This window comes from Vidua chalybeata, chromosome 1 (assembly GCF_026979565.1).
Source record: "Vidua chalybeata isolate OUT-0048 chromosome 1, bVidCha1 merged haplotype, whole genome shotgun sequence".
NCBI lineage: Eukaryota > Metazoa > Chordata > Aves > Passeriformes > Viduidae > Vidua > Vidua chalybeata.
The window spans coordinates 134,929,157-134,941,848 of NC_071530.1; the positions used below are offsets into that span (position 1 = coordinate 134,929,157).

General features: G+C 36.9%; 1 protein-coding gene across 1 annotated transcript in view; it reads right to left on the reverse strand.

Annotated features, from left to right (window-relative positions):
• Positions 1–12,692, reverse strand: part of ANGPT1 (angiopoietin 1) — a 150,671-nt gene that overhangs the window by 50,787 nt on the left and 87,192 nt on the right. The window contains exon 5 of the mRNA XM_053947911.1: positions 3,988–4,115. Coding sequence (XP_053803886.1) covers positions 3,988–4,115 — 128 coding nt within the window. The remainder of the gene's footprint in view (positions 1–3,987; positions 4,116–12,692) is intronic.

Genomic DNA, 12,692 nt, shown 5'->3' on the forward strand with positions numbered 1-12,692 from the left:
TTTGTTTTAATTTGCACCAGGCATGCCAAGTGAAGTCCCTGTGAAAGTGCAGGAAGGAAATAGAATACCAGGACAAACATGAACTAGATTCAGGGTAACCACAAGAAAACCCACAATTTTCTAGACAAATATTTTGGCCCTATTCCTTCTTTAGGGAAGCCACTGTGAGTCAAAACATTTATCTACAGGATTTAATGTCTTTAGTCTGATTTACGGTGAGAATTTCTAAAAAATGGATTTACTTTCCTTATAAGTCATTTCAAGCTCCCATGATCCACTACCAATTTTTAAAGCAGTAAATTCTCGACTGTATTGAGATTTCTCATTTTAAGGACGCATGCAAATTTTGGGATTTTCATACTACATTATAATGAAATACCTATAAAAAGACTGAAGTTTTCTGAATAATATATCAAATTGAAAGAGAAAACTGCACAGTGAAAAAAAAAGATTTGCCAGCAGCACTTTTTTCCCTTGCTGTCATTTTATGGCACTTTCCACAGTGATAGACACAAACACCTGCCCATATCAGCAGGAGTTCCACAGTGATTGTAGATGTTACTGTGCATAGCTTTAGCCACATCTGCCCCAGAAAAGATCAAGGCACTCAGTCATTTAACACCACTTAATGTGTTCTGATACTTAACCCTCTATTAGAAAAGGATGAAAAAAAAGTGACTGAATTTGTATGCATTATATTTTCTGATTTTATAATTAATAAAATATCCTGACTTAGAATAAAAGATCATCCAAAATATTGCACTCTTGCTCTTCCTTAAATGCATGGGTAAAAATTCTCAAGCTCCTAAAAGGCAAATATGGGATTATTTCTACTTATTTCAGCTTTATGGACTAAATTATTTAAAATTTTATAATTAGCATTCAGAGATAACCTCAATTTTAAAGTAAATGGAAGATATGAAATTTCTATAAATTGCATTTTAAGTGCATGCACACTAAGACCCCACAAATCTACCTCACTGGCATGGAGCAACAAGCTCAAGACCAGATCTTTGAGATTCAGGGAATGTGTCTGTGCTATGCAGAAACAGTCTGATGACCACCATGTTGGAGGACAGTTTGCACAGTCCAGAGGCATAGCCTACATTTAATGGGTTAAAATTCTGACAGATATGCTCAGAGAGGGCATCAGCACCAATTTAGTGGGAAATCCACAAGAAGAAAGTAAAGGGGGAGGAGTAAAGACCACAGCCATAGCAATTGCTTTTGCAGAACCATAAAGACACAGACACAGGGAGCCCAGCAGCAGGGGTGGATAACATTACATTTTCAGAGTAGAGCACCCAGAGGTTGGTAACCTTTGTGGGGGCATTGGGGGAGGCAGTGGGCAAGTCAATACATTGATCCAAGGGCACATGCAGAGGTCCTGCTTGCAGTCAGACCAATCACACCTGGCCTACCCTAAGGTGACTTGGTTCTTTCAACTCCAAAATGGAGACACTGCTCCCTTACTCATCAGAAGCCTTGCTTCCCCTGTAGCTCACCCTGACTTTGCTGGGGACTGAGAGGATTCTTCTTGCCTTTTCTTTCCCTCAGAGTAATCATTGTCCACATTATCAGGCACTGCACATATACATGTCAGAGTAAGCCAATTAATTAGCTTAATAGTTTAATTCTATCATTTTCTCTTTCTATATAAAAATATGGAATATTATTAAGATCCTTTTAAACAGATATGAAACACTAATTTTGATCAAGGGCTTGAAGGCTAATGAACAATATTAATGAACTCTTGAAGCTAAGAACAAGAAGCAAAAATTGCAATCTAAAGCATGCGTGAGAATATAAAAATGAGGTATGTAAATGGCATGAAGGATAATTTTTTTGTGAATATATGGATGTGAAACCAACAAAACACCAAAACTGAGAGTAACATTTGTCTGTATGACAAAGGTATTTTCCATTGAATATCAGGATTCTAGTAATTATCCCTTAGAAAATATAAAATGAAGACATATTTTGTAGTCTGATGTATAAAATTGTTATGAATGAGATAGTTGTCTGTGACTCTGAGTAATGCAGAAGATAATAATATATTAGGGCTCCTAAGACATGCCAGAACTGTGCATTGCATTGTGGTAATCCAGATAACTAGGCTGGCTTTAAAAAAGGAAGTCTGTCTCCATGCAGTACCTATCAGGATATTACAGCAATCTGACTGTGTCTGCATGGTGCTACCTCTGGGCTAATTAGTGCTGGCACAGTGCTGCATTGATGTGATTTTGAAGCTATCTCAGCTGGAGTTAGTTCAGCTATCTGAACAGCACTACCTTACAGCTTGTTTAAATTACCTTAATGTCTAAAAAAACACCTGTTAAAGCAATCACACTCCTCACTTGACTAACATGAACACGCTTGGGATCAGCTCTTGCTGTGTTACTGCTAGGGCAAGGCACAAACAGGTGTATCAGAAATGCCCTCAACACACAGAAACACACACTCCTGCCTTTTCTTGCTAAAACAGGAGCCCTCCAGGAAAACTTAATGCAATGGCATCAGCTGAGTTGTGATACCTGTGTTGATTGATAGCAGTGTCTGTAATCAGGGATATAGTGGAAACACTGGATGGCTTCCATTGTGTCACTGTCCTTATACTGCCAGTGAAGTGGGTTTGAGGCAAATATACCAGAAGCATGAGTGTTTCCAGGTAACCATTGTTTTTAATTGCAGTCCAGCTTCTGGTTATGGTTTATGAGCTTCAGTAAGGTTAACAAAACTACCGCCAATTGGTATCTGCGATTTGGACATGATTGTTACCTCTCTTTTTGAGTGCAGCAGCATCTACAGAATTTCTTTTATTATTCTTGTCCTGCTCAGTAATGCTTTCAGGGATATCTGCATTTTATGTCATGTCAATTATTTTTCCATTCACATTTACTAGAATTATGTTGATCTTGGTCCATAAAGCTCTCCCACCTCAATTCTACTCATGGCTTAATGAACTCTAATTCCTTGCTAAACTGTAACATCTTGATGTTTACAGGCTTCCAAAGGCCTTTTTTTAATACCAAACTCCACTTAGGAACAAGGTTAGCATATCTTAATATGATCATAATATTACTATAAACAGTAATATTGGTAACATTTTTTACAGTCTTTTTATGTTTGCAGGGTCACTATTTTACTGCAGTAAGAATAAATTGACTTGACAGAAGTGGTTCCCTCCCTCTTGTCTAGCCCACTTTATGGCCACCACTGTATTTCCCAGGTAATCAGCCCTTAGTCTTGGTGGCTATTCTCAAAAGTGCCCTGTCAGAGGGACAGACAACATTCCTCCACAGACAAGCTGGGTTTAGATCATCCTCTCATGTTCCTGACCTTAGTTCCTGACTCAGGTACCTTTAGCAACAAAAGCCTTGCAAAAAAAATAATCTCTTATACAGACTAATGTTTTGTTTGCCTGAAAGAACCCCCCTCCCAAATCTCTTTTTTGAGAAGGATGGGATTATAGATGCTTTATAATTTCAAGCAGTGCTGGCACTCAGCATGTTGTGTTCTTTACAGCCAAAACTGCTTTTCCCTGTCCCCTACAAGAGAAGCAGAATTTTTTAAAATCCTTATCTTTAAAAACTACTCATTCTGCTATTTCTTTCCTTGTGCTACCAGATAATCCCCAATATCAGTTTCCTCATTATCACACTTTACAAATTCACTTTTAAATTTTATTGCAGATTTATTTGCAGCTGTAGTCTGATTTAACTGAGTTTGCCAAGTGGGAGGAAGTGAGTCAACTACTGAGTGTACGTTGGAACTTAGGAAGGATTTTCTGTCAGCAGGAAAGAAGAATGTCTGGAATAATACAGTTAATCATTTTCTCAGTCTATTGTACTTTTTAAAGACTAAATAGTAGACAAGCTTTTTATACCAGCATAATATTTTGTGGAATGATAACTTCAATAAAGGCTCAAAACACTCAGTTCAGAGCAATATCATATTAACAAACAAGAAAATAAACCCAGTCATTACCTTTTTAGGATCTGACACATTGTTAATATAAATAGTGTAGATTCCACTTTTGTTAACACCAGATTGATATACATCTGCACAGTCTCTGAATGGCTTTTCTTCTTCCTTTTTTGCATTCTTTAGTAAAACTGCAAAACAAAAGACATGATAATATAAGTTACAACAACAGTCTAGGCATTTCTGTATCTAGGAAATCCACTTTTGCACACTGCATCCCTTTTAAAAATGCACAGTAATAATTGTACTTTGTTTCTTACACGGTTTATGCATTTGGCAAATTCTAGTAAAGAACTAGTACAAAGCTTTTGGACAGATGGCAGAAGTAGGCATCAGGAGAAGTCATGACACAAATAGCTAAACAGAGCATCCTGTCTGTTGAGAGGTAGCATGTTCCTTCTCAGTGCAAAACTCTGTGCCCCTGCAGGTGTTGCCTCTGACTAAAGCTGTACCTGGGAGGTTGCCAAAGAATGCACCAGAGATGGCACATGAAGGTGGAAAACATGTTCAGTGTTGTGATCTGACACAGATGTTCACCTAAGACACCAATGCTGGAAGGAGAGAGTTTGTGCTCTTCATGAAGTAATGAGTTTCGAGCAGCATAGGAGCTTGGAGCAAGGCAGCTGCTTGCTTAAATTTTTTTTTTTTTTTTTTTTTTTTTTTTTTTTTTTTTTTGGTAGAGAATAATTTAATTATTTTCATATCTACATTCATAAAGGTTGCTAAATACAATAAAAGAAAAAGCAGTGCTACTGAGGTCAGGTGTCTAGAGGCAAGATTTATAGGATTCATTTTCGCTCAGCACAAGGAAACAGTTAATGTTGTAACACCAGTGCAGATCTTGATCCTGTATATTACATACAGACCATATATATATGAGTCTGGGCTGAGAAATCAGGAGTGCAAAATGTTGAGAATCCCAGTTTTGAACAACCAGGAAATTCCCTGTAGAAGGAGTAAAATCTGAGAATGCTCTTCACTTTCACAAACAAAAGTAGCATGACCCCACACAATAGTGAAGGATATGATTTTATTCCAACAGCACATATTTTAAGCACATCAGTATTCCCATGGAAATCCATTTGTCTACTCAGATTCTTAAAGTTAAACATGTCCTTAAGTGATGTGCAGGGTTTGGGCCAGCACTTCATTAATCCCTACAATAAGGATACAATATTTAAGTCTTCCAGACACACTCATCCTCTGGTGAAAGATACTTCTTTTTCATTTTTGGCTTGAAAGTGTGAGTTATAGATACAAAAGGGACTACATCTTATTCACTCAGAGTGAAATGGCCTCTGTTGCAAAGGTGACACTGATGTGCAACAAGGCAATGGCCTTGCACAGCATGTGGGACTACACGGGGTGTACACGGACTATATGTGGGACTACACGGGTGGTGAGAATAATGCCAATGGCATGAAGTTTGAAGTACTATCTTCCCTTTGAACACCTCCAAGCAGCATTTTAGGATGGCAAATTCCTGCTAGAGCACTTGGTATTAATACCATTTCACAGACAGGGAAATTGAGGTAAAAAAAAGGTTAAACATTTTACTTCAGTCATTCCATGAAAAGGTGAAAATAGAAAAATAGAGAGAAATCCAATCCTGACACTAAGATTATATTGCTCTCTAGGTAGGCATTTAGCACAAAAATGATATTATTCTTTCCCTTTTATGAATTTTATATTATTATTTTAAAATGTTATTTTAAGAAACAAAAATCACTTTATTCTCCCATTCCATGTATTTGCTTCATGTTTGTTATTTTTATTCAACACCATCAACAAAAATAAAACCTAATTTATATATTTGCATATGAAATTCAATTAGGAAATCAATGGCTTTGAAACTTAGCCATATTTGCAAAAGGTAGTACTGGCAGTGCTGTAGATTACACCCTTCCCTGTGAGATGGCAGGGAGTGAGGTCCTTAGCAAGGTGCACATCAATTGTACACTCTCTCAAAAGTGACATTTTTTAGATAAGACACAGAACTGAAGCCCTCGTGACTTGTGTTAATTAAAGACTTCATGGTACTTTCTGTAAGCAGATGGTGTTAGTATCTGTGGCCAAAGTCCAACCTGAATAATTACTTGGGGCTGGAGCCAAAGCCTAGAGGAGTTAAAGCAAAGCCTCTCATTGATTTCAGAGGGCTTTAGAATAGATCCATTCTTTCTGGCCTGAAATACTCTAATGCTGTTGTTTCAACTGGAGACATCAGTCTCTCCTGCCTCAAAATTATTTAGTGGTGCAGAGGCACTGCTCATTTCCTTCAGTCTTAAAACACTTATATTTTATTAGCTGTATGCAGCAAGATTATCTTACCTTTTACGTGAGTATTATACACACATTGAAAACCACTTGGAAATAACTATTAAGATTCAATAAAGGAAATTTGAATTTGGGTCCTATATAACTGAAACTTAGACAAAAGAAATCATGAGTATGTTCTAAAGTTTATATCATTAAAATTATAAACAAGGTAAGATTTTAATAGCATAGCAAAGAGGTTTGGTAACTGTCTAAAAAGAAGGATCTCTAGGAATCTAGGAATTTAGAAATAAATAATCTTCTCATACTTAAAAACTAAAAGAAACACAATAAAAGGGCTGTTTGTGTGAGAGATGAGGTTGAAAAAGATAAATGTCATAGATATGGCCATCTTTCCTCTTAGATTCAGACAGCTGAAGTAGCTGAGATCACACTGAGACCAAACATGCAATTTCCTAAAAACTAAGCAATCCAATACACATTTGGGATTTTCTGCACCAGGGGTTTTATTCCACTGTAGCCAGGAGAAGATGGCTTTCTTTGGATGCCTCTCACCCCTCTCTCAGGAGTTGGTGTTCCCACTGGAAGAAAAGCCCAGCTCCTTCACAAGGGCCTATACTATTACAGATTGCAGCACAGTATATTAAGCATGACTAGCCAAAGTTTAGGTTTTCTTAATTCATCACACTATAATTTGCAAGAACAGCCCAAACTTGACAGAAAATTAATACTCAGGAATGTTACTGGTAATGTGCTTTTAGCATAAAATATGTTTTCTCTACGGTTTGCTGTTGTTTTTCTTACTTAATATTCCATACAGTTTCCAAACTACGTACTATAACACTAGACTATTTTTTTCTACAACATTACATAGACCTTGAATCCTTTATACATCAAGTAAAGCCCCTGAATGATGTATGGGCTCACATATGGTAGATGTGTAAGTATTTTTTTTTTTTAAAGTAAGTTCAAGTAAATTAGTTCTAAAACCAAATATGTAACCACTAAATTCCTTAGTCAACTTCAAGATATTGACTTTACACAAACTTCTAATGTTAGTTTAGCTGTTTTCATACACAATGCTTATGACAGAGTTTTATGTACCTGAAGAAAAAGGTAAGTCTATGTCAAGCAAAATAATATTATAATTTTTTAAACCGGAATGCTTAGCCAAGGTTTGGAACCTGGGAGGGTTTTCTGATTGCCTTCTCTAGATGAATAAACTGGTCATGCTCCTTTAAAGCAGCAGTGCCTGTGTGGAAAGCCCTGTTTTGCTGAACAGAAGGAGAACCAATAATAACTTTTTCACTGCACTTCCAAAAGTCTTCTGGGTAATTTTTATCCCAATAACTTTCTCCTTGAGCTATCTGTTTTCCCCTGCTTGATGAAGATTATTTCTTTCAGTTATCAGTCCTTCAGCTGTTCCTTTTCCTCAGTGGCCTGGATGATGACTGGAGCCCAGGCAGTACAGGAAATGCCATCCATTACTGCCCAGGCCCTGTGGATGAACAGGAACCCAAATCAATGTGGTCTCTGTTAACCCATGGGCTGTGCAGCACCAGGGCTGAGCAGTGTTCTGCTGCACCTGCTCCCAGGATATCAACTCTCAGTAGAAGGCCAGGGTCAGCCCCTGAGGCTGCAGCCCTTCTAGTTTTATTTATTTACCTGTGCTTGCAGGTGAGAGAGCTCAGATATATAGGACTTTTCCCCATATCAGTAGTCAGGGAAATTTAACTGATTGATAGTTATATGTGCCCACTGTAGAGTGAGACTATTTTTCTGCTATCAGTTGTAAAATTAAATCAATAGTTAATTAGTTTATTTCCTAATAGCTATCACAAATGGAGAATGTTTTCTTTTCTGCCCAGGTTTAAAGAAATACCAACTGACTACTAAGAATAAGTAGCTTCTGAAATATTTACTAATCTAGTATTCTCCTCTAGGAATATGAAATTGAAAGCATACAATATCTGTTTTTCCTAGCTGTATGAAAATTATCTAATTTCATCTCAACTAGGAAAAAAATTAAAATAATCTACTTGATTTTTTTAAACTGAGATTTCTGGTTGCTTTTGAGAAAATTAAGTTGTCTCATTGCTTTTCAGGTCTCCATCAGATATCTGGTGAATAACACAGCTTGTCTATAAGCAGTAAAGAATGTTTAAATGCAGTTCATTATGTTGACTGAATCAATAAATCACAATTGTACTTCCTAAATTATTTGAGATCTGAACTGCTATGTTTGTGAAATCAGTTGAGACTGAGTTAATCACTAGACTGTTATGTCCTTTAGTGATACTAACAACAAATGAAAAACAGCTGTTTGTTTTTCTGCATAATAATGACTTATTTGGACAGATATGCAGAGGTTTCTTTAGTGTCTGAGTGAATTATTATATTTTCATTGTTTCAATGTTCTATTTACATAAATCTAATTTTCTTATAGACTAGAAGCACCAAAAAGGCACTTAAAAATCATTAATGCTTTTAAATTCAGAAAGAAAAAGTCTTTCTACATATCTTATTGGCCTATATAATTGACCTAAATTTTAGATGTGCTATCAAAAGTATCTGAGGTTAAAATTATGTCCCCTGTTGAGCAACTCCAAAAAAATCAAAAAAGGAGAAGGTTGTAAATTGATGGTTTTTACCTAAAGCTGCTACTTTCCAGGACAGGTTCATACAAGGACTGCCAAATGATGGTTTCTGTCTAGAGCCTGACTGAAAATAAATTTTGCCTTGATCTTGTCATTGTTCCAAACATATTGTGGGGAATCCTGCATTTCTGTAGGTGACACTGTGTCTCTGACCTCTTTCCCAGCCATTTGAGTGCAGCTGCTGTGCACCAACAAAATTCCAGTTATAATGACAAATAATGCCTGGCTTGTGAAGAATCAAATCCAGAACAGTTTGTTAATGTTATCCAAAGGATGTTACTCAAACTGTTACCCAGTGAGGAGGCCTTGAACACTGCCCACACACGGATATATGCTCCCCAACTCAGCAGCAGCAACCACAAACAAATCTGATAGAATAAGGTGAAGATTTTTTTTTTGTTTTGAGGAGGAAAAATATGCAAAGACTTACAGTTTTTGCTGACTTACAGCCAGAAGTATAGTCTGCTGTTTCAGTGTCCTCGTCTTGCATATACCAACCTCCACTTGAGAACAAATATTAAACTGCAACCTAATAGCTGACTGTGACACCTGATGTTGCCTGCAACAAGACAACCCTGTGACAACACCATTATGCAGCAAATGTTACACAAACCAGAAGAAAAAGAACAAACCTGAAGGCTGATTTCAATTCAGGTATGCTCTCCAGATAACTATAGTGATGCCTACGAACTGAAATGATAGCTGTGCAAGAGCACACTTGGGTCCCTCTTAAAATGGATTTGAAAGCATATTTTCATTCAAGTACATATTACACACTATCTGTTTTTCTTCCACAAAACTTGTTTCTGGATTGTTAAAGCTACCACTGTCACTCAATATAGCCAATGCAAAAAAATAATTAGAAAATTAAAATCCATTGAGATGTATGTAATAAAAAAATATTACAGTTACTTATTCTTGATAAAATATCAGGAGCTTTTTATGCATCTAGCTAGTCAACTAAAAGTTTTAAATGTGAATTTATACATAGTTACTACAAAATTCTAATTGATATAAAGATAAACTATCACCACCTAATTCAAAACTTTCTCCAACGTCAACATTTTTTCCTACTTTATTAATTCTATGTTTTGTCTTTATCTCCATAAAGTTTGAAAATTAAAAAAAAAACCAAAACAAAATGGGAGGATATTAGTCTGAAAGCTGCTTCTGTATGTCTTGGAGTCCAGCAGCCTTCTCGGATACATCATTGTGCATGCTTGTGTACTCATGTTTGTTTACTAGGGAGGTGAAAGGAAGTTTAGGATTGGAGTTTGGACAGGCATTTTCCTTTCAACAAAATATGCATTCATCAAAATGCTTTTAAAGCCAATATTCCTTTGTGACATTGCTCTGAATCTGACAAAATGAGCAGGCCACTGGCAATTTGGAAAGCTCATTTTGACATACTGGATTAAAATATTTATGTTCTGGGAAGTTCTGAGTTTATAGATTATAAATTTGCAGATATTGATTTATAAAACTGCTTTGTCAAGGCCCCCATTATTCCCAAATGAAGTTATAAGACTAGATATCCCAAGTTACTTTACTGATCCAGCCTCTCCAGTGTCCCATCTCCAGCATCAGGACCCTAGAAGTCATGGGGCTTCCTCACTATTTTCAACCACCATCTTTGGGTTTTTTCTTCTTATACTCTCATAATTACTTATTTTATTTTTATTTTCTTTTTCTTTAGGACTTTTCTCCTCAGGAGGGCCCTAAGATTTTTCAAGATCTAGGCTAACAAGTGGCCTGAAGAGTCTTCAGTACGAACAGCTGTTCAAAGCAGAGGACTGGAGAGCAGCATAAGCACAGGAAAGCATATCCAGGATTTTACAGAATAAGTTATTCCTCCACCAGATGTAATATCTGCATCTTTAATAGGTTTTGAAAGAATTCTCTTGCATTCATTTCTCCAGTTAATGTCTCCATTTTTGAAGCCACGTCAATTTTCGTCATTCAGCGTCCCATACCAAGGAACTCCATACACATACCGTGGGAAGGATAATTTCCCTTTGTCAGCTTTTAACAAGAGTGTTCCAGCTGGTGACACTGCATTCTCAGCTGAAAGTGTCAGTAAGTCTGCACCCATGCTCTACAAGCCACCTACAATTTCTACTGCAATCTCCTTCTATCGTCTTTTGCACCACCTAAAGTATCTGTCATAGGTTTAATTAATGGTATTTCACATGCTCAGTCATGTGTCTTTGTAGATTTTTTTTGTGCAATGTGGGTTCCAATACTTTATGCAGTATTTGAACACACCATGGATTATGTGGTATATTTTTTTCTGATTTCCTGTCTATTCCTTTGTAACAATTTTAAAAATAATATTTCCATTTGGGCCATTAACTAATGAGTAACACCTCCTGCATCTTTCATTCAAGCTCTCCGTAGGAGCTTACCTTCAATTCATATGGGTGTTTTAGAAGGTGAAAGAAAATAAAACTCCAGAATTTCTTCCTTAGGTAAATTTATTTGCTGAATGATGACAATAGAAAATGCCTTCATTAAAATATTCAGACTCTATGACAGTATAAGTACGTGTATAATACACATGCACATTTTGAATGTCTAAGGGAGCACTTAGTCCTAAGCCCAAACTTGCACCAATTCTGGTGCAATCACAGAATGTCACTTACAGGGAGCAGTGCTAGTCTGGCTATATCTGTTGGCTGTGGACTGGTTCCATAGCCACAGAATGAATCAGATAACAGGAGATCTTGCAGAAAGTGTTTAGATTTGTTGTGGGGGCAAAAGGGGGAGGCAAGGTAAGGGATTTTGTTTGGTTGCTTGGTTGTTTTGTTGTTTTGTTTCTTTGTTGGTTATATTAATTGTTTATTCTGCTGTAGGAGCTCAATGATCTTGATTCACCCCTGCGTGACCCTACGGTCCCTGGACTTGATGGAGAAGTGGAAAGATTTTGTTTCCAAGGAAAAATGACAAAAGCAAAAATAGTCCCTTTGCTCTCAAACTCTAGACCTTAATGGCCACATGCATTGTCCTCACTGCATGTGGGAGGCCCAAAGAGGTGTGTGAACCTTGCTTAAGTACAATCCAGAGTAACTACCAGGCCATGCTGAAATGCAATTAGCAGGGCTACAATGACTCTACCAGCCTAGGCATTAGTCCAGTACCAGATTTATTAGGAGCACTAAGGTTCATTACATAGAAGAATTTGAGATCAATACTTTTAACGTGGGGAAGAAAGAGAAAAGGTGTAGTCAATTAGATGTCTCAAGTTAACATTTAGAGAAATGTTTTAGCAGCTAATAGAACATTACTTTGCCCTCCCACACAGCCTTAAAGAGCCTGCAGTAAGAAAGGCAAACAATTGCATACTGAGAGCACTCAAGCTATCCAACTAGTTATTAAATAAATCATTTACAGCAGAATTTCCCTCCTGTAGGGCTGCAGGAATTAACTCGGTCTTGGAAAACGACATTAGAGAGCTTTCACCCTCTCCAGGGCATAATTATTTAATACCTAATAAATTATCTACAGTTATCAAGTTTGTTTCCCAATAAATCCAGCCTTAGTGACTGGCAAGAACAATAATACTTCAAATCACTGTGCATTTGAAAGAATCACTTAAGAATACCATAAAATGTTCCTCATTAGTGAGCTGCAATAGAATGCCTTATGGCCCATTTACAAAGAGATAAAGACACTTAATTATCCAGCTGCAATATAGTTCCTTAAGAGTTTCTGCTTGAGACAGCAATTTTGTGAGTAACTAGCTATTCACTCAGAGGAGAATTAAAGAAGTCTTTCACT